Genomic DNA, 26180 nt, shown 5'->3' on the forward strand with positions numbered 1-26180 from the left:
ACAGAAGAATTAAAGACCTTCATCAAAAGGCCGCCAGAAAACTGATGACCACCATAGAAAGAACCAACACATGCGCAGAAGCGAAAAACTCTTATAGAACAATGACACAGCTTTATGCAAATATGAGTGTGCTAATGATACATTGTAACGGGTAGACACTGGGAAGAATTTCTTCACAGAAATGGTGATTAGACATTGCAACAGACTGCCCAGAAGGTGGTGGAGCCACTATCCCTGGACGTGTTTAAGGAGACTGGATGTGGCATTCAGTGCCACGGTCTAGTTGACAGGGAGGTGTTCAGTCATAGCTTGGAGTCGATGATCCCATCCTAAACTGATTCTGTGACTGCCATTTCACAGCTGAAAAACAACCAACAATCCAGCAAAGGCTTTTAAAGGACTGAAAGATTTTTCGGGTCTTTCGAAAAAAAAAAAAATTATTTATTTTAAAGAAAAATGAAACCAGCAAACACAATGTGAAAGCCCAGCGGAGGCCCTGGCCTTCCAGCAGCCGCAGCTCCCCGGTTCCCAGCGGAAAAGGCGGGAGCGCGGGCGGCTCTCCCCTCAGGATAACGCGGCCCGGCCGCCGCCGCCCGCCCCGCGCATGCGCCCCGGCTGGCGCACGCGCCGCCGCCGCCGCCCCGGCCCGGCCCGGCCCGCGCGGCTCCCGCAGGGGCACGCCCCGCGCGCGCGCCCGGCGGCAGCGGCCCTGCCTCCCGCGGGTGAGTAACGGCGCCGGCCCCGGGCCCGGCCGGCCCCGGGCACTGGGGAAGGGCTCCTCGGGGCTGGGAGAGGCCGGGAGAGCAGGGCACGGCGCCCGCCCCCGCCCGCAGCTGCTGTCAGAGGGGCCGCGGCGGCCCCCGGGCGGTGCCTTCCCTCCTCCCTCCTGTGGAAGGCACGCCGCGCCTCCCGCCCGCGGCTGATGCTCCTCTGGTGGCGGGGCTGCCGCTTGGTTCCGCAGAGTAGGAGGGACGTGCGAGCGCTCGGAACTCGGTGCCTTGCTCAGGGGATGGCAGCAGCGCGGCGAGCTGGGTCTGCTCCCCGCCTCTGCCTTCCTCTTATCAAGCAGCCTTGCTCTGAAGTGCCCCGGGGAGCTCCCGGTGAGGACTGGCTGAAGGTCGCTTTCTTGCCATGGCTTGCAGCCGCCCGAAGTTAGATGTGTGTTTCCATGTCCTTTCGAAACAGGAGGAGGCTGTCATGTTGAAGGCAAATACTGTAAATGCTGGAAGCTCTCTTACCAGGTTTACAGCAAAGAGCCCAGAAGGATTGTGTTTTGTTACTACTGCTGTCCTTCTTAAATTCAAATCACAGTTTCTCTTTTCTGGCTGTCAGATTTTAAAATACCTTTTTCTAAATTGGGTAGACCAAAAAGAAATCGTCTATTATTGGATGTGTTTGAAAAGATAGCTTTTTAGCATGTAGCACAGTTGTGAAGTGTCTGCATGCTATACCTCATGTTTTCTAACATCTTTAATGATTTTCAGGCTATTTTTTTTTAAAGGCTTTAGAAAAAGACTTTTCATATATAGAGAGTTCTTGAGAAGTTCCTTGGTACTTTCTAATACTAGAAATACTCACAAGGATCTCACACATATAGTCAGCTTCTGTTGCTTTGTACTCTGTGATCTCCACGTCAGAATGTGCTATGTAAATGTGGTGCTTTTAACATTTTTACCAGTCCTCACCTGGTCAATCCCTTGGAAACTGAATTAATGTCTTTAGGTGCACATCAGCACTGTAGCTCCAGAATCAGGGCTTTAAGGCCTAGATCTAGAGCTGATCTGTCACTTCAGAGTTTTCAGTTTCTTTGAGCTGGGAAAACTTAGTAGAACTAAGTTTAGATAACTTAGCTGAGAAGCTTTGATCCCATCCATGAGCTACCAGCCTCAGTGCCTTCTGGATGACCTTACACTTGATCAATAAAATCAGATTTTCAGAGCTCTCCCCTATATTGCATTTCCATTTGTTATGGTTAAGGAACATCAGAGCAAATAAATTATAGTATTTGCTGATTCTTGCTAAACTATGTAAATCTGTTTTATCTGAACCTAATTTCTTTGCATAGTGTATTTCTCTTTTGGAATTTGTAAAACTGAAGAAGGCAACCAAATGGGCAGGGCACTGAAACTTGAGTTGTCTGACCAAAATTATCTTGAGTAATTAAGCACCATCATCCCTTTCAACCACTTTTTTAAAATTGCTTTTTCTTCTCTGACTAAAGAAACATTTTTTGGGGGAAATATGCCAGGAGAAGAAAAGCTCATCGTCTGTACATCTCTATGCTTTTTTCTTCATATAGTGGAAAGGACAAACAGAAGGTTTCCCTGCACAGTAATTTAAGGGTATAAAAAGCAGTAGTGAGGGAGAAAATAAAATCACTGTCAGATAAGACCTTGAGACAGTCATTTAAGTGTGTGGAACAGTTAGGAAAATACTTCAGACTTTCATAGACCCTTTTTCTTTCCTTTCTTCATGAAGGAGTTGTTTTAAGAACAGCTGGAAATCTAGCCTACTGTGATGAATTTCATGCTATTTATTACCCAAAAACCCAAATTAATTTGGAACAGAGATGATCATAATGGGATAGACTTACATGTATTTTGTGCTTTTTATTCTGTATAGTCGCTAACAAACTAAAAGTAAAACAACTGTGCCAGATGTTTTGGGTGTTTTTGAGAAGAGAACTAGATGTTGAGGAAATACAGGTTGTAACTTTTCCTGGTAAAGCTTCATATTTTTCTCATATTATGAAGGAAACTACTATCTGTATTCAGACCTGTTACAGATGTTTTTTTTTCTTCTTTTAAAATTTATTGAGTAGGCAAGAGAAGGAACCCAAACTGCTTACATTTTTGTCTGGTACACCTATATGTGTCAACAAACATGGAGTTAGAATCAAAAAGCTTCTGAGTCAGGGTAACTGCATGTAAGATCTTAACCTTCATAAAGCTGATGTTATTCAGCTTGACTTTTTCCTACTGAGAAAGTCAATTGCTGTTAGATCCAAGTGCACCCACAAGTCCAAGGCAAGATACTTGCTAAGTCTATAGGAGTGACGTGTACCTCAGTAAATTGCAGTCAGGCTCTAAAATTTGAATGCCCATGACAAATGCAAAATCACAGCTATGCTTTGTCTAATGACTGTTGAATCAGAAATGCATTTTTAAGGTTTTTCCACTTCCAAGGATAGACATAACTTCACATAGCTGTTTCACAGGCATGTTTGCTCATTCTGTTTCCCCAATATTGCTGTTCTGCTGTGGCACTAGCATTGATGAGGATAGTTTATCTGTCACTGTCTCTGAAAAGTAGATCTGAGCAAGATTAAATGACACATGAAGCACTGCCAGCCTGTAGCTCTTCAATGCAGCTTGTACTGTATAGGTGTCTATGCCAGGTCTGAATTATGTCATCATAATTGAGGCTGATGTCTCCCCAAAAGACAAGCCTTTACTACAGGTATCACTTACTTGTTCTAGAAGTTTTGCAGTTTGATGCTGAGCCTCTGTATAAGCATAGCAGAAGTTCATAATATGATATGGTAGACCAAGGTCTGTCTCAATGCTAGTCAAATGCTAGTGGGCATGCTGCTCATTTTTTAGCATACTTTTATAGTGAATATTCCATATAAAAAATTGCTTGTTGAAATAATAACGTGGAGCACTAGGATCAATTCCTGACACTTCAGACGAATGGCTTAATGGTAGTGAATTCTTGATCTAAACAAGAGGAATTGGGTAGCTGATATATCAGCCAAGAATAAAAAGGAACAGCTTCTTTGATATTGAATAGGAAAACCCAAATGACAGATCTTCTCAACAGTGCAGTCATGAATTCTTTTTCACAGAAGAGATAAAATAATAATTGCAGATGTAGTTCATCTCTGGCAGTCCTGTATGTTGTTTAATGAAGATCAGTGTCATTTAATTTAAATTAAATGGAATATATTAATACATTAGTCAGATGAATAATATTGTTTCCTTTAAAAAAACTCCTGACCCTTCAGAAAACTTCAGTTTATCTAATCTGAAAATTGAATTAAATTATCAGGTAGAGGTGGCATAATATACTAGGAAAAAGACTGAAGAGGTAATGAAAAATAGCAGGAGCAGTTTGAGTGTATTTTAAATTAATTTCTTATTAAAGTAAAATGTCCTGTACTCCAAAAAATCTCTTGACAGAATTCTAAAATCAGGGGGATGGATCGTTAGTCATAGAAAAAGAACCCTGTAATTTGACATAAAGCGATGTGAAATCCTGTAAGCATGTATGCTGTAAAATCATTTTCCCTGACAGTAGCCAAACGTATGGTTTCAGAATCCAGTTGGGCAAAATGAACAACATCATTTTCATAGTCTTGCCTTGTTCCATCTGTTCTTTGTTGGCTGTAGTGCTGTGATTCTCATTCAACTGAGTTCACTCTCTAACAAAGTAAAAGTGCATTGGGATTTTGTTGTTTATTTTTGAAATGTTAACTGGGTTTTGCTCTTAAAGTAAATGAGTGACCTTACTGTGAAAACCGAATGAGTCCCAGAAGTTATAACAGACAGTAGGATGAATGGATTAATATTGGAAATGGAAGTGTAATAGTGCTAATCCAATTCCGGCTGTATTGTTAAAAAACATATTCTAAAATTGCTTATGTAAAATTGTTATAGCAGTAGTAAGCAGCATAGTCTGACAGCTGAGCTCTACGCTAATGCACTATAACATTGGTAGGAAACTAAGGTCAAATAATTTACAAGTATTTTAAAACTACCTGTATATATCTCAGTAAATTAAAATAAGATTCTAAAATTTGGAGGTCAGTGACAGAAATACAAATCACAGCTATGCTATGTCTAATGACCCTTGAATCAGAAAGTTATTCTTAGATTTTCCAGTTTAGTGTTGTCAGTTTTGTGCATAATCTTGTTCCACATAATTCTGTGGTAGCCTAAATTTTGTTAATCCTTTTCTCTGGTTCTCTTGTGATAATGTTGTACAGGAATTAAAGTTATAAATAAAATAAACAGGCCTTCCATTATCCTGATTTTCTTCCTCCTAGTTTCATGGTCCAAATCTTGCTGTGTACCATTGGTCTTGTTTTGGATTTAGCCCTGGAACACTTCATGAAATGTCAGGCAGCTGTGACATTGTACTGACTGGCTGCCAGCAGCTAACTTGCAGGCTTTCTGCTTGAGCTACATCCTTAATACTATGCTGTTTTCTTACGTGATTCAGAAAAAAATAAAATTTTAGATCTGTAAAGTTGTAAAGCATCATGGTTTCAAATTTAGTTTTTGTTATTTAGTTTTTTCGGGTTTTTTGTTATTTAGTTTTGAGTATTTTGTTAATATATTGGTTAACAGAACACAAAGTGCTTGGTTTCAAGCCAGTAAATAGGTTAGTAAATGAAACCTGCATTCTGAATATAAGCGGTAGTTCTGGCATACCCCATTTTGTTTTTTTACTCATATTCTTCTATGTTATTCTCCTTTCATGGCTTCTGCTTTTTTCTTTATTTTCTTTATTATTGCTACCTGAATAGCACTTACAAAACATAATAGCTCTGAAATAATGTAATCAGAATTTCCATTTCATGGGATTTATCTGGGTTAGGATAAAAATTAAGTTTAAAAGTAAAATACTTTATAAAATACATGAGTCCTTGGTGGTAGAACTTCAGAATGTGACACATGTTCTCAAAGAAAGAAATGGGATCTTGTCTGTGCACCCCACCCTCCACAAAGCCTGTTAGTTCTGTGGTCAGTGAATGCATCACATTTGTCTCTTATTTTTACTATGTAGAGATTTTATGAAACATTTCATAGTGCTGAATACTAGGTGATAAGAAATCTGACTTGAAAATATTTGTCTTTTGATCAGTTCCGGCCAAAATCCTTCTGTTGGGATTCTGAACTATGACATCATGGCAAGATTTCGCAGAAGAACATGCATCATTTTGTTGCTTTTTATTTTGTTTATTTGCTCCATAATGATGGCTTTGAAGACTCTGCGACCTGACAGAGCTGGCTTTGGGGATCCATTTGGGCTTGGTTTGTTGCCGGAACTTCAACAGCGGACAGTGCTCTTAGACAGTAAACAGAACTTGCTAAAAAGGGCTCAAGGAGATACTGTAACACGTGTCAGTAATTTGCATAGTATTGCTGTCAATACTATGAAAGCATCTATGTCTCCATTAAAAAAGCTGGAAGAGGAGCTTTCTTCTCCTAATTATAACTTTCATATATTCTACTATACTTGGTATGGGAATCCACAGTTTGATGGTAAATATATTCACTGGAATCATCCATTATTGCCACACTGGGATCCCAAAATTGCAAACAATTATCCAAAGGGAAGGCATAATCCTCCTGAGGACATTGGGGCCAACTTTTATCCAGAACTTGGATCTTACAGTTCCAAAGACCCTACTGTCATAGAAGCCCACATGAAGCAAATGCGTACAGCTTCAACTGGTAATGAATGTTAACGTTTCAGCATGTTGTTCATTTATCCAGCCTTACATCTGTGAATGAGGGCAACTGAGCTATCCTTTTGTTTTTCTGTGTAATTCAGGAAATGTCTGAAACTAGTTACTGCCTTTATATCTCTGAGCTTTAACCCTCAACTGAAACCTACATCTTCAGGGCTGTGTCTGATGAGTGTAACAGCACAGAAACGTAAGAATGGTGTTTGTAATACTATAGGTACATGTTTTTCATGACTCACTGCTAAACACAGATAACATAAATGAAAAAAGAGAATCCTTGACTGGAATATATTGTCCGTGTATTTTATTTTTGGAGATGAATACTTCAGTTTAAATTACAGGTTTCAGTAAATCACACGAATATGGTTAAGGAACAGCTTGTTCAAATATGAGTGTTTTTTTTCTCTGAATGCTGTGTGTGTGCGATAACAATTGTGTATTAATTCATTACTGTCCAAAAGTATCTTCTTTCAATACAAATTGATGTTCCCTTTTTCTAAATAAGGTGAACTGTATACATAGGAATATTCAATATATTTTTTTGATGTCATTCCTTGCTGTTGGGCTTTATGGTCCTTTTTATGTTAATCTTCTTTTAAATAAGTTAATACTAATATAGGCTAATACTAAACTCTGAACAGCTTCTGTAAATGTAGTTGGAACAACATGACCAAAGCTCCTAGCATTATTGATACTGCTAATGACCTTGTATTGAGTCTCCTTCATTCACCTAATCATTAAGGTTTAATGTTATCGTTACATTTTGATTAGTGATGTTTACTTGTGTAATGTTTACTTCTTGGTTGTTCTCATCTTGTGGGTTTTAACCTAACCTTTATTTTATACAAGGGTTAAAATAAACATAGGAAATTTCTCACCCTCTTCAGTAATATAACTCCATAACAGGACTAACAAGACTGTTGTACAGAAATCTCAGAAAGAAGCACTGTTTTATCTAGAACAAAATAATTTATGATAGTGTGATGAGGGCAAGGGGGGCACTTGCACTTTAGAAGAATATGTGATGTTTCTCATCCTCTTAATAGAGATGTCTAAGAAAGCTGAACTGCTGGTGAAAAAGGGGCCAATGTCCTGGCCTTCCTAAGGGGCCAATTGCTAGGAAAAATGCTTTGCATAATCTTTTTTTTTAGTATCTTCAGTTACTTTTCCGTTTAAAACTCAGCAATGTGAATGAGTCTGAGAATAGCTCAGACTTCCTGTGACACTCTTTGTAACATAACTAATATTTATAAAGAGTCACTTTTTTCCTGTTGTTATTCTGACTTAAGGATTTAAGTACAATTGAATTTGGCCTCTTCAATCTGGATTTGACTAACATAAATAATCAACTTTTTTTTTTTTTTAAGAATTATACTTTGTTCATTTTTTGTGTGAGGCTGTGAGCTGTTTACAGTTTCTCCTTTTTCTCTCTTACCCAGTGTCTCATCCATGACTGTATTTTATAATCACATAATCATTTTTTATGCCATTTTTGAAGCTTTATCAAGGATCCTCTGAAAAAAGAGAAATGTAAGTGGTTCTTTCAGCAAATGTTGTCTAGTGATTGAAGGCATTTAAGAGATTGGGGCAACAGAACAAATTGGGCACAATCTTGTGCTTCCTTGTATTATTCCTATATTTTACAATTCTTATGAAATAATTTCCTAATGTTTTACAGAAAAATACAGTAAATTTTATTAATGAGATTGCTTAGGGAAATTTTTTGGTTTTTTGCACCAGCCTTTTTTTTGTGATAGTCCAGTTTTGTTTTCAGTGACTATTCTGGTTTTAAACATTTACGACATTGTTGTTAGTCCATCCTTTTTTTTTTTTTTTTTTTTTGACACTTTAAGTGGTACATAACTTTATTTTTTAACCACAGCAAAGAAAATGTGTAGTAGTCTTTGTCAGGAAAAGGCCAATGCAGATGTGAATTTGGTTCCTTGATCAATAATTCTGTCTCCTGAACTTTTATGTATTTCCTAAAGGTGTAAAAGAGGGTCTTGTCAGATGTGTTCAAGATACCCAGATTTGTTGCTGTTCTGCTTGTCCTTTACACCTTACTAATTTGCATTTAGTCCTTTTGTGTGAAATAAAAGATAATATGATAAAATGCACTAAAATATTACATTTTTTGCTTTCCTTGAGCAGACTGTCTCTTGTGATTACCTGTTATTTGTGATTTTCTTTTTTGATAAAATGCAGAGATAATGTGCCTAAGGGTAGTTAAACTCCCTTCTGTGTGTGGTGAGCGCAGATTTCTGGTTTGGATATTGTGTGGTTATGTATTCACTGTAATTTATGGTTTCTTTTCCTAATTTTGGAATTGTTTGTTGGAAGTTGGTGGTCAGAAATGTTGTAATGTTAGTAAAGTAGGTGGAATTTAGAATATATACTTCCTAGCTCAGTACCTTAAATCATTACCTAGTTAAAAAGAACCATATTGAGTTATTATTCTGTATGTTCTAAATAGTATTGCTAGGAAAATATTCCTACATCAGTATTTCATGTATTTGTTTCAGACTTAGCTTCTTTCCGATATTGTTTCCAGCTGTGCATCTAAAAGATCCTATCTGTTTATTTGACAGCATTTTATTTTAGAAGGAAAGAGTTTTGCCATTCTGAAGAGTGTGTTCTTTTGCTTTCTTGGAGAGCATCAGAAAAGTTTACACTATGAAGACATGTTATTTGTTGTCTTTTTTCTCCACAGCACTGGTAACATCCTTAAATTATTGAGAGTTACTCAAGCATTTTTGAAGATAATAAATTTAAAAACTAATTTCACATGCTTGGAAGGATGGATTACACCATAGTAACTGTACCAGCAAGAAAGAAGGTTGTGGAATTGAAGTCACTGCTTCTAGTAATAAATGGTTGTTTTGTATTTGAGCCAGAGGTGCAATGAAGAAATAAGATGGGGAATAAAGTTCCATAAGATAAGAATCTCCTTCATCACTTGCACAGCTTTCATCTCTTGACTGTTCTATAACCCGTGTATCTTGATATTCTTTGCCTGTATCATGGCGTAGCTATAATGCCTTAGAGGGGAGCACTCTTTTCCTCTTGTCCAACCTGAAGGTTGGAATGCTGTGCTGAAAAGTGGGAGGGAACAGCTCTTAAGGGTTAGGCTTAGGATACGGAGTACAGATTAGTTCCCTTGGCAAATGATCTAACCACTGTTTGTTTTGCAGTCCTATAAAGAGAGGAGTTAAAATCCACTCTGAGAATACTGATAAAAAGTAATTTGAGATTCTGATTTATTTTATGTAGATTTTACAGCAACAATTGTAACTCATGGCAATGTTACAGTATACCTGTAATATGTTAAACAACATGATTTAAAACTCAAGTTTTGTATTTTCAGGCGTAATAGTGCTTTCATGGTACCCACCAGGTATGGCTGATGAAAATGGAGAACCAACTGATGATTTGGTGCCAGTTGTTTTGGACTATGCACACAAATATAACCTAAAGGTAAAGTATTTCTAGATACACATAGTAGGACAATTGGGAAAGTAAACTTTGCTATTATACTGCGCTTCTTTTTGGTTATGGAAGCCTTTGAATTGCACTGAACTTTGGTAGGACCTGAGTAATATTCCCTTATAAGCAAAATAAATATTGTCATCTGCTTTAGCTTGCAGAATCTGAGGAATAGTGCTGTGGTTTTTTATTCTTTTCTAATTTCTTTTCAGAAAACAGTTTTTAAAGTAAGACATTATGTTGTTTTCCAGTGAGTCTTGGGAGTTGAGGGAAGTATTACACTGTGAAATACAGTGAGCTATAAACTAAGAACCTTTGAGAAAGGAGAACGACTTATCTTCATTTTGCATTATTTCATAACTTTCTGTCACCTAATCATAGAGGTCAGGAGTGAACGTCTATGAGGAATAAAGACAGACTTGGAATATCTAGTTTGAATAAATGTCGTTATTCCAGAAGGTACCAGAAACACTTGACTTGAACTGTAAGGTCAGAGAGATGCTGCTCAGACTTCAGGGTTTCTTCAAGACATGACAGGATAGAAGGGCTAAGTTATTGACTTCTTAAAATAGGTGAAATATCAAGTCAGTTAAAGATTACATGACTTGATCAACAGAATCTTAAATTGTGGTTTGGTTTTGTTTATTTTTAGAATAAAAGTAAAAAACTTGTATTTCCCTTTTGTGATAATGAAAATGTGTATTTCATTTTAATCTCTCCCAAGTAATAAATTTGAGTTTTTAAGTAGCTGCATATGTTTCATCTCTGGAGTGTGCTGTCTGTACTGTGTGCTGAAAACACAGCCTGTTCATCTGCTCGGGTTTTAGTTGGTTATGCAAGTTGCAGATTCTCAGTGAAATTTCCTGTCACTGGGGGTAACTGTAGATTCCTTAGCAAGCAGGAAGAAAATAGGATGATTAAATCACATACAGAAGTAATTTTAAAACTGTTAAAAATACTGTGTGATTTGCATTATATGGTATAGGTTGAACTCCATCTAATAATAAATTTCTAAAAAGACCAAAGAAGGTATTATCCTTTCCCAAAATTTTCTGACCATCTAATAGAGTTTGCTCTCACCTTGTTAGCATTCAAGCCTCAAAGGAGTCAAGGCCAAATGAAACAAGCTACCTGGGAAAGTACAGTAGTGTGTAATAGTGTGATAATGATTGCACTATGAATGAAGCTGCTGTTACCACTTGGAAGAATTACTGGAATACAGATTTTCAGTACAGATATTGCAGGAAGTGCTACCTTCACTGTAATGTCTTTAAGCATTCTTGTACTAGTAAGTTATTACAATAAGTTTTAGGAGTCTCAGTAGAGCAAAGACAATATACAAAATACATTCCTGTTACGTCTGCTAAATAGAAGTCTGGGACAAGATACGCTGTTTTGATTTGCCTGGTTTTCATAGCTGGAAATGAAAGATGAAATTACAGTGCTTTTCAGCCTTTACTGGCAGTCAGTGATTTAGTCTAACGCTATTTTTCTATAGTTTCTACTTAATAGAGAGGGAGATTGGCTCTGCAGTGGAAATTTTCTACTGTTGCAGAGTTGTCAAAGACTTTATTAAATACATTCTGCTCTGAAATTGCTTCTGAAAAAGTTGTTGCTTTGATTAATGTAATGTATTCTTCCATGATTGTCTATTTGAAAACAAATTCATTTTTACATTGGAATTCACACATACTGGTTAATCAATTCCATAAGCTCCAAGCTTGACATTCAGAGCAATAGCAGTGCATTATATTAGATTTAGTTCCAAGAGCTTGTTGCTGTTAATAAATCTATAAAATTTTAAATTAAAGTTTTCATTTTGCATATCTTAAAATGTATTTTGACTCTGAAAGCTTGGAGCATTATCTTTAGCAGATTTTAATACATTTGTTAGAAATTAAATATTAAAATCTTTCATTAGTTTTTCAGTTCTTTGACATTCAAATAGATAATATTTTATTTTAAGTTCTAGGTTTTATAGTTTTTTAATTTTTCTGAAGCATGATTACCACTTGCTGTAGTCTAGGGTAAACAAAAGCAGTGTTCTGTTTTAATGTGAAAAACCAAAGTATTTAATACCAAACTTCTTGGAGTCGGAAGCTTCTAATGTCAGTAGTGCAGGAATTGTACTAAGGTTGGATTATTTTCAGTGTAGACTGATGAAATGTTTGGTCTGTAAGGAATTATATTTTTGACTGGTACTTGCTTCATCTAATACCCAGTGTTCACGTGTTCAGTAGTGCTTTACGTTTGTGTTGCTGTTACATTTTCATCTTTCAGGTCACTTTTCATATCGAACCTTACAAAGACAGAGATGATCGCAGCATGTACCACAATGTCAAGTACATCATTGACAAGTGAGTTTTTTCTGAATGGTGTCTTTGAGGTTTCTTACCTGCTGGTTTAGGGGACTTCTGTATATGAACTAAAGCTTATAAAAATATATAAGAATGTCTACTGAGACTGAAGAGAACTGAACTTTGTTCATATTTTAGTGCTGCAAAAATCAGTCCTTTTTTTAAATACTGAAGTGTGACTTTTGCATAGATTCCCAAATCTAAATTGCTTTCAACATTCTTTAATATCATAAGTTATATCATACTTTAGATACTTCAGATTAGCAACATGATCTATAAATTAAATAAAATGTACATTTTGATAATGATGAACTAGCAGACAGAGCTTTATTGTGTTGACCTCTAATGATTTTAATTTATCTTGACAAATTCTGTACAGCTGCTTGTTGTTTTGCTTATAAGTGCTGCATAGACTGTCTTTATTTCATTCTGAATTGGAGAATTGCCCTTCAGAGGAAGCTGATAACTGTAGCACAGTTTGACACTAAGTTACTCTCACAGTCTAACTCCAGCCAGCAACTAGGTACCACCAGCTGCCCCTGACTTCCCCTCTCATCCCCCAGCCCTGGGGAAGTGAATCAGAAGGAAAAGATAAGACTCTGTGGGTTGGGATAAGAGCAATTAAATGAATGAAACAACATGTATTATAATAATGACACCAATAGTATTATTAAGAATGATAATGGAAAGGAGAAGGAAAGAGAGGAGCAGAACCGAAGACGAATTGCTCACCATCTACAGAGCAGTACCCAGCCCAGCCCTGGGCAACATTCAGTCCCCTCCCAGACAGCTCCCTCCGTTTACATATGGGCATGACATTCTGAAGTGTGGCCAGCTCAGGTCAGCTGTCCTGGCCTTCCTTCTTCTCAAGTTTTTGTGCAGCTCCTCAGTGGCAGGGCAGGATACACTGAGAAGTCCTTGACTTAGGGTAAGCACTACTTAGCAGCAGAAAAAACACCAGTGTGTTATCAATTTTATTCTCATGCTAAATCAAAAAAACCCCACAGCACTGGACCAGCTGCTAAGAATATTAACTCTGTCCCTGCCAAACCCAGGACAGTTACTAATTTGTAGTAGTTTAAAGGTTTTTTGAAGAGTCATTGTTTGATACTTCAGCAAACACTGGACTGAAGGTGGATATGATGTGCTGTGTTTCAAAGTCCATGTCCTGTCTTTTTAAATTAATTTTTTTGGAAAAGTCTTCAGCTCAGATTGTGCAACAGTATTTTCAAAATGGCAAATCTTATCTTAACAATACTTGTTTGCTTTATAGATACGGAAGCCATCCAGCCTTTTACAGACATAAGACCAGCACAGGCAGACTTCTTCCCATGTTTTATGTTTATGACTCTTATGTAACAATTCCTGAAATATGGGCAAATCTGTTAACTGTGTCTGGATCCCAGAGTATTCGAAATACTCCCTATGATGCATTATTCATTGCACTTCTTGTAGAAGAAAGACATAAGCATGACATTCATAGAAGTGGTTTTGATGGAATGTACACATACTTTGCCACCAATGGCTTCTCCTACGGCTCATCTCATCATAATTGGGCAAGTTTAAAAGCCTTTTGTGATAGTAACAACTTAATGTTTATTCCAAGTGTGGGGCCAGGTTATATTGATACCAGCATCCGACCATGGAACAACCACAACACCCGGAACCGTGTCAATGGGAAGTACTATGAGACTGCCTTCAGCGCAGCCCTTCTGGTGCGACCAGAAATTATTTCCATTACATCTTTTAACGAATGGCACGAGGGAACTCAGATTGAAAAAGCTGTCCCTAAACGAACTGGACAGGTGGTTTACCTTGATTATAAACCCCATAAACCAAATGTTTACCTTGAGCTTACTCAGAAGTGGTCTGAGAAGTACAGAAAAGAACAAGAACAGTGGCTTATGTGAGTTGTCCCAGCTGCAGTTGTTTCCTAATGCATTGACTTTATTGAGAAAGAAATTGAGACGTGAAGAATCTGTTATTAAATGTCTTTATTGTATCTTTTGAATGTATATGCACTACTACTGAATTTTAATTTTGAAAAGTAAAAATATTATGAGAATATTGGCAATTCTGTTTTACTGAATATTTTAGTTCAAAAATATTCAGGGAAAGCTGTTTGTTGTTCATTTGTTGTTTTTGTTTTAACTTTGTAACTTGCATGCTGAGTTTTCAGAACGTCTGCATGGGATAACGCTACATGACCAAAGTATAACAAAAAACGGGCACAGTTTCTTCCTTCCTTTATTCCGGTAGTTGTGTTTCTAATCAAACTCATGCTGTAACCTAAATACTTATAGCTTCTTACAGGATGCATGTCTGTAGTGTGTGGAATAATCTACATTTACGCCTTTTGATGCTTTGCATACAGAGTTCTTGACATATTACTAGCTTGTGGTAAAAGCACTGAAGAGTTATGTGTGATGCAACACCACTGGGTTTTGTTTGAAAAAAAAAAAAAGTATTTGAAAGAATGTTCCAAAGAACTGTTGAAAAATTTCTAGTTTACTTAAATTTTTTCTGTTTGGTACATGGTGTAGACTTTTGTAGATTAATGGATACTGACAGGGAACATTTTTTTCCTCTTACTTTGAATTTAAAAAAAAAAAGTTTGAATTAGAGTGGAAAATATTTTTGAGGGGAAAAAAAACCCCTACTGCATACACAGACCCAATGAGCTTACTTAAATGTCTAGTTTCTAAACACAGTATCTTACTCGTCCTACAATAACTTAATTGTACGAAATACTTTTTTTGTTTCTGATTTAGCAACCTAGTTTGCTAGTCATGAGAGAACTACATTTGTTAAATTTTAAATCTGAGATTTCTCTTTTTCAGCTATTCCATTTAGTTTTTCCAGGATTCAGAATTGTAAATACTAAAATCTTGCTGTTATTCAGATAAGCACCCTACCAATGCTACCTGTAAAACTGGGGTGTGGTTGGAAATGAGTATTTTCAGTCCTAAGAATCTCATTTGTTAAATGTTGTGATTATTAACTGGCATTTTTTATGAGGTTTGAAAGGTTCAATCACACAGACATACCTCCTCAGCAATACATTTTTTTGGGATTTTCATAGAATTTCATAGCAAAGCTGTAAACTTTGCAACAGTAGAAATTGCAGCATTTTGCTAATTTGCAGCAAACGTTTTATCATAGCAAAGTGGATTCTTTCTTAGTTATTTTATTTTTTTAATTGGCATATGAGGTTCTGATCCTGTGTTTTAGTTCTTATGCTCAGACTGTTGTGACCACTAGTAACAGCTAGAATTCCGTTGATGTCAGCAGAACTCATGAAAATTACACTCTTTACTCAGATCTCACTGTAATCTGTCTGTTAAGTGGTAAGGTGAATGTGAGGACTTCTGTTAAAACAGAAACCGAACTATTGTATTATTTTCCGGAAAACTTTTTCATTCCAAATAAATGTAAACCAGTTACCACTATAAATATCTAGAGTCTTTCTGGTATGAAAAAGATTTGTTTATATATCTCTTACTTTTTTACCGTTCATTTTTTTTGTTGTTTCTTTGCGCTTGTTCAAGTGATGAGGTGTCATCTAATGCCCTCAGCTGCTTGAAAAAATGCAGAAATTGGATGGCACATATATAACCTGGCATGTTGAAATGTGCCTCTAGAATTACTGGAGTCTTACTAACCTCTCTTCTTTTTTTTTTTTTTTTTGCATTTTCCTGTTGCATTTCTGCGCAGTCTGAAATGCATCTGAAAGAGGTGTTTACTAATGCTTATTTTGTTTTGCTATACTCAGGTGGGTAAATGGACATAGGTATGACCACAGTCAAAAAATAGTGTCTGAGACATAAAAAGCACTTGTTAGACTTTCACCACTTCCAAGTTAACCGCTCCCTTTTTTATTTTTCTTATTTTTGATGTTACTTATTTTACTATAAATCCATTTATTAGCTATACATAACTAATTTTTATTATTTGTGGTATGTTTATGCTGTTACAGCCCAGAGTCCTTATATTTATTTTAAATGTGAGGGAACAATTAAATATTTGCATATATTACTAAAAAATCTTCTGAAATCAAATCCTTTTGAAAGGACAAGTATCTTTGTTTTCCCTTTGCTTAAACTTTTGTCATCCACTGGTCTTTTCTCACTGTACTTATCTGAGCACTTTACTGGTCTTGACAACTTTGCACTCTCCTTTCAGCCCTACTTATTCCTAGTGGCAGTTTATTTTCTCTGTGACTATGAAAGTCACTCCTTTGTTGCTGTGTATAGAAACATTTGAAATCTGTTGTATGGTATTGTACAACTGAGGTTCTGTATCTTGTTTAAAATGCAGTTTATGGTAACAGTGTAATGGATCTCCATTACTCCGAAAGATTTCTGGAATTGTTGTAAAGGTATCATTTAACCATTGCCATGAAGTGGTTTGGGCCATGGCACACTGATGTCTAATGGGACCTTCAGAAGAATTTACAGAATTTCTCTAGAAAAGAATGAAAATTAAGTGCCTAGAAAATCATCACCCCTGAACACTTAGTGTATTTTTATGTGCTTGATGAGATTTAAAACATAAATATGCAACCTCACATAATATTTCAGAGTTGAGAATTTAATTTGATGATCCCAGGAAAAGCTAGTGAAATAGCAGCTACTAGAGTTACCCCACCTGTATTACTAAAACTTTCTCTGTACTTAAAACAAATCAATGTGCTGCTTCTTGTCATAGGGAGTGGATAGTTTTGCTTATGGACTGTTGCAGTCATGATACTTATTTGAAATTTGAGTAAAAATAGGTCTGTGGGAAAGGATTTGTACAAATGCAAGGGAATCGGATGGTTACAATGGCACAGTTAAAAGGGGCAAGGGAGGAGAAAAGTGAATGTATTTAAGAAAGTGGTTACTCCAAGCTTTAGGATTACAGTAGGGAAAAAAGGGGACTCCAGTGTGCAACCAAAATTGAGACAGGGAAAAACATTTGTTGTAATGATTTTGAGATTTGAAATAGATTTAAGGAATATCTAGATCCCATTTCACTTTGGTGTCCCACCAGTTTTACTTCTTGGCTAACTGGATAAAAAATATTGTAATGACTTTCTTTAATATTTTTACACTGGTGAAATGCATTTGACTCATCATGTTATTTCATAGTAGTTAAAGTGATACGGGAAGTTTTAATAGAGATTGTGCCATGTTATGCCTCTGCAAATTCAGGAATACCTGAAATAATCAATCACATACTACTGACTGAGTATAGCCAGGGGGTAAATGGTTTCTAGTCAAGGAGTCAAGTCCTTGTGGTAAAAAGAGAACATATTTTTAAAAGAAAATCTATAGGTTCATTTCTGTTTCTGTGAATTATGATCAACTATATTGTTTTAGTTCTGTGAGCTGTCTCAGAACTGAAGCTTAGTGCATCAACTCTGAAATAAGAATGTGTATTAAATCTTGTATAGTAGTGCACGTCTGTCAGATCTATAATCTTGTACTGAATTTTGTGGGCAAACACATGCTGATGCTGTTACTGTTTTAGTGGCAAGCTGTAGATTATTGTGAATATAGTTTCTGCACTGGTGTTCATCTTATTTGTCTCGTGCATTTCTTTTGAGGTGCCAATGATTTGTCTCTTAAGAGGTTGTTAAAGCAGAAGGTTCTTCAGTGAAAACAATTTTGTTATGAAATTTGATATGTATATTCTCTGCATAGTTTGAATTAACACATTTTACACATGGTTCTTAGATTCAGTTGAAAACATCTCTCATGAGTGTTTTCAGCTCTCTGGGCACATGGATAAGGACTTACTGTGATTTAGGGCTCTTTTTTTTCTGAATCTCATGAACATAAAAAGAAAAAATAAAGAATTTATGAACAAATTATTTGACACTGAATATAAGATGAAAATCTCTCTCCCAGTCCTACAAGTACTTGTCTTCATCTTTCAACTTCATTAAGATTGTGTCAATGTTTTGTTTCTTTTTATCTTTTATTTTTGACCAGCATGTTAAATGTTCTATAAATTTCTAAAGTGACTGTATTTCTAAGATTTCATAGTGTATTATTTCATTTTGGAAAATTCAGTAAAGAGAATTTACAAGATTAGTGGCATGGCAGAAAATCCTGATGTGAATTTCATATTGTATAAATGAACTTGTTGTGAATGAATAGTATGTCTTTATATGAATTGAACACAAAAAATACCTTTCTTTTAATACCCTACATGGTTGTGACAGATATGAATTTGCTTAAATAAAAATAAAAAATGTTTATGTGTCTATTTCGAAATGTGCATATACCTGATGTCATTATTTTTAAACTAATATGTCATTGTAATAAAAATACAGACTGGATTCTGCTACTTTTAAGTAAGCAATGGTTTTAATCCCCTGTGATATTTACAGAAGACCTTTTTGCTTATGAATGTTTTCATTAATAATAAATATATGCCCAAAAATTGTGATTTTTTAAAGGAATGTGTGATAGTGGGTCTTTTCATAATATGAGTTTCAAGAGTTAATTTTTATTTTTCTGTTACTATGTGTGTGTGCTAGCTCTCCATAGAACCAACACAATGGCAGGTGGTTTCTTGTTTTTTGAAGATGGGGGAAATGTGTTTGTTTTGGTTTCTTTTAGTCCATGGAAATGAGCACTATGTATCTGACAGCTGGACCCTGTCTTCAGAATTGGTTTTGTAACTTTGAAGTCATTGCTATAGAAACACAGCAGGATCTCTCAAGACTAATTTCTCAAACTGCAATGTGATTCAACAAACAAAGAACCAGCCATAATTTCAGTTGATTTTTAGAATATTAGTGAAAATGAGAATGTTGGTTTGTTGTGATTTTAATGGAAGTTTCTTGGAAAATTCTAATATACTATGGTAGAAAATACTTTTACCATAGAGCTGAGATTGCTTGGTCTTTAAGATCAGATAGCCAGTTAAAGTTTGAGAAGTACGATTTTTAAATATATGTTATCTGTTTTTCAATAATACAGTATTTCATAATACCATTGCCACTGTTCAAAATACTTTAATAACAGCAAATACTTCTTCTTAAAGGGTATTAATCTTTAGTTCTAAAAGAAGAAGTTTAGTTCTTCTTTTTAGTTCTAAAGAAGAACTAAAGGGGGCTTCTAAAGAAGGCATTAACCCCAGGAAGCAATGTTAGTCAATGAGAAATAATACTAAGATTTTTCAAGGGAGAAAGAAATAGCCAGCCATTTGCTTTGTGAAAAGCTCTACAGTCCTTATTTTGTCTCATATATGTGATTCTAGGTGAGTACTCAATTTTTTTTCCAGGTGAGTGAAGAACCTACTTTCAAAAAATAAATACCTTCTGAAAACACAAATAGTAAATTGTATTAGTTGTACTCTTAGCATACCAAAAGTAGCTATGCTTTGCTATTTAGGTCCAACCTTTGGCTGACCAACTTCCTGATCTACTGTTCACTTGGAATTTTTTGCATATATTTATACTTTTTTTTTTTAATTAAAACATTGGAAAACAAGTACAAAGCAAAATTTTTCAACTCCACTGCAGTAACATGACATTGAAAAAGATAAGCTGTATAGAAGAGAGGAAAGTAGTTAAGAGATGTCAAAGTTATAAAATGTCTGGAGGCTTTATGCAGGCAGTATAACCATATTCGGATTACTATATCAATCAAAAGATTTTTAAGAGGCCTGGAAGTAGTTCATGTAGTTAAACAACAGAATGAACAAAGGTGTTAGAAATGAAAGACACTTTAAAATGCAGATTCTGTCCAAAGGATCAAACCAGCAAAGAGGTAAGTTCAAAAAAAAAAAAAAAATCCCCACCAAACTTGAAGGAACAACTTCCTAGACCTAAAAAAAACCCCAAAAACCCCCCAAAACAACAAAAAAATTACAAAAAAAAAATTTAAAAAAACCAAAACCAAATAATAATTGAGCTTCCCCCATCCATCCACCAGAAGTAAATACAGAAAACCATGGTAGGCAAGGCATAATATAATATTATGGAAAAAAATACCCAAACAATAATTTCTAAGAACTACATACTAGAGTCTTCTTTAATGAATGTTTCTAAAATGTGTCACGAGCAGACAAGAAAGCTGGTAGTGTTCTAGTATTGCTGGTCCATAGCAGAGCAGCAAAAGGATCTTTCAAAGATGCTTTGGATCTTTGATAACGCTGTAGTAGAGAAGTTTAAAGTGTTTGGTGTCTATGTTTATTATAGAAGAGATTAGAGATTTTCATGCTGGATCCAGTATCCATTGGTAATTAATCAAGAAATATCCTACATTGAAATGTCATAAAAGTGGTCTTGTGACTGGATCAATAAAACAAACAGCAGTAAATCACTCTGTCTCAATAGTACTCGTTCAGGGGTTTTCAAGGAACTCAAGTATGAAATTCTTAAAAATGTGTATACTTTGTTGTTTAAGTTAATGGTAGGCACATGAAGGAAAGGGGACAAAGGTGGTACCAGTTTGAAAAAGACTTCTAGGAGGGATGCTTGGAACTCTAAACAAGTCTGAAATCCATCCTTGATTTAAAAAAACATAGTAAAAATACACATATAAGATACATGTATTGGACAATATTAATGTAGTTTTCCAAAGCAGTCATGCACAAAAAATCCATTGCATTTTTGAAATTGCAATTAGAAATGCGGTCAAAGACAATAAAGCTTCCAGCAAAATACTTGGCCTTCAAAAGATACTACATTTTTATGTAAGTAGAGGGAAGAATTACAATACATTATTTGCCATTAAAAGTTAATAAATAGATAATAGAAATACTGCATTTTCGTAGCAACAGGCAGGTACTTCTTGGGTCCCAATGAAATCTGTTGTGACATTTGTGTTGTTCAGAAAGTAATTTAAAAATATATGAACTAGTGCTAAACAGTTTCTAAAGATAATCAAAATTAAAAACCTAATTATGTAATAGTAACAAATTGGGTGATAAAAGAGCTGGAAAAACATAGTATCATGTGCATGTATAGTGTCAGGACATACTATACATGCACAAAGCTGTACTACGTTATAGTGGTCTACTGCTTAAAATTGATTTGGCTGTCCATTTGGTTAGTACCATAAAAAATTAAGCTCATAAATACTAAACAACAAATATATTATTAGGAAGGACAATTCAAAATATCACTATACTATTGTATAAATGTGTGTCATGCTTGTGTCTGGAATACTGGTTATCTGTCTCTTTAAAAAAAAAATTAAAAGATACATGGAAAGATTACAGAAATCAGAGTAAGAGAGATTTGAACCAAGGAAAATGTACATTAAAAATACTCAGCTTCAAGAAAAATTGTTCCTCAGAATGTGCCAGTGGATCATTGAAGGGCATAAAGAAAATTAATAGAGAGCAGTAGCACTTTCTGTTCTTTATGCCAAAGAAAGGTCATATAATTAAATTTTCAGATAATGTATTAAAACAGAATAAGACATTGGGGTTTATTCACTCAATATAGTAAAATTATCAAATGTAATACCACAGGATGTTGTAGAAATTGAAAGTATAATAGGTACAAAGTCACAATAGCATTGATCAGACTTCATTAAGTAGGGTGGTCCAGGTGCAACTTTTTCTTCAAAAAAATCTCTAAACAACTGACTATCAGAAAGCAAGAGAAAGTATTTTTGGAAATAAATGAGTTTTATTTCATGTAATGCTTTAGGTATTTTTTTTTTACTTATGTGTGAAAATCAAAAAGGTCTTCATCTGTTTCTGAAATTAAGAGGGATATTCATATTGGAAAGCAAGAAACTGGTCTAGTAGCAACTAATTATATTTTAGTTTTCTTCTTTCTGTAAGGTTGAATGTTGCTGGCTTTGAACTCTGGACCATCATAGGAGTAGTCACTGAAGCAATGCTGAACCAATGCAATTTATTGTTGAAGATATTAAAAGATTGTGGTGTTGCTGTTCATGTGTCATGAAAATTAAACCCCAGAGGGTCTGGAGGTAGACCCCACATATTTCAGAAAAGTTTAGACTACCTCTGTGTAGCTTCCTCAACCTGGTGCTACAGATGATCAGTTTGATTGCAGCAAGTTTTGGAGTTTAGCAGAGAGACTCTGTGGCATCAGGGGCTTTTGAATATAGATTATAGATGTAAAGAAGGAGAGAACCAGAACGTTAATGACAGGGCCTCCAGGATCCAGCACAGAAGACTGTAATTTGATAAATATATAATTTGTTTATAACCCCACAAATTTCAGTTTAGCAGTGGGGAGCATTGTACAAGTTAATGACTCCTTTTTGCTATATACCCATTAATTTTTATATCTTGAATTTCACCTGCAACTTTATTTCATGATAAAATTAAGTTTCATGAAGTCTTTTTTCCAGAATTCACACAATTCTGCAGATTGGCCTGTGATTAACCCTAATTCATGAAAAGAGGAAATAAATGCTTTAATCACTATGTCAAAACTTTGCTAACTGCTCACTGCTAGTTGCCACTTATGATAAAGCTAGGTAAGGGACTACGGAATCACTTCTAGAAGATTTTAGTGTAAAATAAAACATGGCTTAAATGATCTTCAGCTACATCTGAGGTGAGAAACTGGATTAAACTGGTTCTGTGGGACTAGAAATATATTAGGTCTTCACTGCAACACAACATTACATGAGCAATGTGAGACTGTTCATGTGTTGTGAAGTAGTTAATTCTTAAAGTAGAATGTTTTCAACCATATTTCTTATTCATCCAAAGGCTTTTTGAATTAATCTACAAAACCTAATGATTAGGCTATCAATTTTAGCAACATTATCTAGCAACTGTTTTCTCCTGAGTTAAAATACTTCTTTGTTCATCGTGGGGGTCTATATTGATTCTTTTATTTGTATCAGGAAGGAACGAGGGATTGCACATCCCATAGATGCATCTTGAATATGTGTAATATGTAGGAGTATAGGGGAGATACAAAGGGCTTGTTTATAATTTTCTGTAGATCAACTCTTACTTTTATCTCTGAAAATGTAATACTTAAACTAATTTTCTTCACAGTAATATACTACTAAATATTGTACAACCAAATCTGTTCAGTAAATACATAAACAATTCATTAAACTGAAAAAAATTTGCTCTTTTCAATTATATTCATGTTGTCCTCTACATTTTTTTTCCAAATGATATGATTCTATGTTCACTTAGATCACTTTCTGTAATTTGGAATCTTAAGTGTATCTCTGTGCCAAGTCTGTATTGCTGAAAAAGTACATAAAAATTTAAAATTCTAAGATTATTTGAAATATAAAAAACCTCTTAGACCTATCTTGCAAATTTTTAATATTTACCATTATTATTTTTTTTTCCTTTGCCAGTATTCAGCCCTCAATGGAAACTTATGACAAGAATGTGAATGTGAACAGGCAGAGAATGCAAAATATGGGAGTTTTGTTCCTTTTTTTTCTGCCACTACTTGAAACCTACAAGATAAGAATGTTATATGATACAGAATTCATGTGCTCAATCCTACACACTCAGTATTTTCTTTAGTTGAGATTTCATAAAATTTTAACCTGTAGCATGTACGGAATGTTAGAATATTAGGGCTTATTTTTGATTTTTTGTGCTTTGGTTAGGCCCTAAAAAGATTTACTGAAGTCTATTAAAATAATAGAAAAGCCAGAATATGGGTGATAAGAATACTTAACATGCCATGTACATAAAAACATGACAGCAACAGCTAAAAAAGCATTTTAAATGAGAATAAGCATAAATTGAACATACAGTGTCAATAATGTCAATATGTAATGGGAATCTAATTCTACCAGAGACATGTTAGTGTAAAATATGTGGAAGTTTTTGAGTGTAGTTCTGAAATGCTGGGATTTTTTTTTAGTATTAACCTCAAATCATGACGTTATAGAAATGTTATGCTATTCATAAATGTTTCCCATAAGCCCTTCTCCCTCTCTCTCCGTCTTCACAGGTGCATATTTTATTGTACCACAGATGCAGAAAAACAGCTATGTAATATCTTTGGGTGAGATTCTTAGAAGAAGGGTATTTTTTTTTTATTTGTATGAAACTCAAGATATAAGATTCAGTTCCCAGCTGTGTTACAGTAACTTGCTGGCCTCAGGCAATTGCTTTAGTCCCCAGCGTGTAAAACAGAGGTAATATTCCATATCTATTATGATCTGGCTGTCTGATTTATTCAGTTGTCAAAAGTAGCTTTTTCAGGCAAAGACAGTTGCTTATGACAATTTGTGTGCAAAGCACAGAGGGTATCCTGTCACTGTTGCATGCTTATCTAGATGCTGCTAAAACAAGCTATCTTCAGAAGCTAAAATCTGAGACAGAGCGTTCTCCTGGAGGTTTGTTTTCTAAGTAGAGCAGTTAAAGCTTACCTTTAGATTCAGCTGCACAAGAATTGGGTTCTAACCGATACCATTTTTCTCTAAAGCAGGAGAAAAAAGATATTGGAAGAATTCTTTTATCATCAGATACTATAATTATGCCATCTGGGCTGTTGAGAGGATGACATGTAAATATTGCAGTTCCCTTAGAAAAGAAAGAAATGAGGACCCTGAGGTCCCCAGGGAATGCTGCAAATTGCATGTGCTGATTACGTGAGGCAAAGGTTCCCAGAATCAATTCCTCTAGAACTGCAGCAACTATCTGAGGTGACTGAAGATCTTGCCTTTTTCTTATTTTTCTTGTTCATGCCTTTTTCCTATAATTCACAGGATTTATGACATCTATTCTTCCTGCAGTTGGCATTCCTATCTCACTGCCCTGTGCCAACTCCCACTCTTGCTGCCTCCTGCTTACTTCACATTTACCTCTCACTTAAGATTTCTAAGTTTTCTAATAGCTAAGATTGATTGATTCAGTGAGAAGCAAAAGGGAGGGACTGCTGGAGTGAAAGAGGATATTTGAGAAAAGCTCAAAATAATATCTTTCATTTTCTTTGGTGAAAAAAGGGCATTCAGCAATGTACTGGCATGGAGTGTAACCTCAGCACTGGACTGTAACATGACATCCAGGTGTTTATCCACAAAACTAAATCCTGTGGGTCCAATATGTAAAGTAAGAGGTTGTACTCTTAACACTTTGCTGAGTGACAAATCCAGTTTCAAGTGCAAGATGAAAAATGACCTTGAACTGTATCTTAAAACCAAAGTATTGTTTGCCAGTTTTAAATTTCTGAATAGATATTAATCTGCCAGTAAGAGCAAAGTTCTGAGTATGAATCCTTCCCACATCCTCAGATGGCATTTGTTGCATGAGAGCAGGCTAACATTGAGACATAAACTGTCAGAAAAGTGAAAGAACAGCAAATATAACAAGAGTGCTGCTATTACCTATCGAGGTGTTCCCTTCATGAAAATAGCAATGGTTGGGCGACTTATTGAGCGCACACACTCAGGAATCCAGAGTTAGCTGAGTTCAGGCTAGACTTGTGCCATGGAAAGTAAAGAAGAAGCATGATCAAAAACTGGGAAAACCTTCTTAGAAGTTTGTGGTTGATAAACTTTGGAAAGAACATGATTTTCTGTGACTTCCATTTCCTTTTATGCTTTTTTGCTCAAATTGCTAAATGGATGAGTCACTGTGGATTGCTTGTTACTGTCAGAACTATTGCACAAGAACAGGAGCAGTTTGTATGAAATGGGGAGCTTTCTTGCAGTCTCAAGTATGTTTTGTGTTTCCTAGCACAGGTTATGTATGGCTTGATTGTTGGGTACTGTGTTTTTAGACATCCTTAGCACATTGCTCTCTTTTCCATCCCGTAAGCAGACAATTGTTGGTTGTATGTGGGGTAACCAGAGTTGATTTCCTCATGGAGTTGTTAAATTAATGAGTTTTTAATATATAACTATAGAGTAGCTTTATGCACACATAGATACTTATTCCCATAGGCTTTTTATGTA

General features: G+C 35.5%; 1 protein-coding gene across 1 annotated transcript; it reads left to right on the plus strand.

Annotated features, from left to right (window-relative positions):
* The first annotated feature begins 663 nt into the window (after positions 1-663).
* MANEA (mannosidase endo-alpha) lies at positions 664-18567 on the plus strand. The gene is made up of 5 exons (XM_038132995.1): positions 664-722; positions 5869-6461; positions 9840-9949; positions 12239-12315; positions 13589-18567. The coding sequence occupies exons 2-5, from the start codon at positions 5912-5914 to the stop codon at positions 14223-14225; spliced, it is 1374 nt and encodes a 457-aa protein (XP_037988923.1). The 5' UTR covers positions 664-722; positions 5869-5911; the 3' UTR covers positions 14226-18567.
* Positions 18568-26180: the final 7613 nt, after the last annotated feature.

This window comes from Motacilla alba, chromosome 3, assembly GCF_015832195.1.
Source record: "Motacilla alba alba isolate MOTALB_02 chromosome 3, Motacilla_alba_V1.0_pri, whole genome shotgun sequence".
Lineage (NCBI taxonomy): Eukaryota > Metazoa > Chordata > Aves > Passeriformes > Motacillidae > Motacilla > Motacilla alba.

Coding starts and splice junctions, on each gene's coding strand:
- MANEA (XM_038132995.1), top strand. CDS start 5,912: ATGGCAAGATTTCGCAGAAGAACATGCATCATTTTGTTGCTTTTTATT. Junction 6,462..9,839: donor AATGCGTACAGCTTCAACTG/GTAATGAATGTT, acceptor TTGTATTTTCAG/GCGTAATAGTGCTTTCATGG. Junction 9,950..12,238: donor CACACAAATATAACCTAAAG/GTAAAGTATTTC, acceptor TTCATCTTTCAG/GTCACTTTTCATATCGAACC.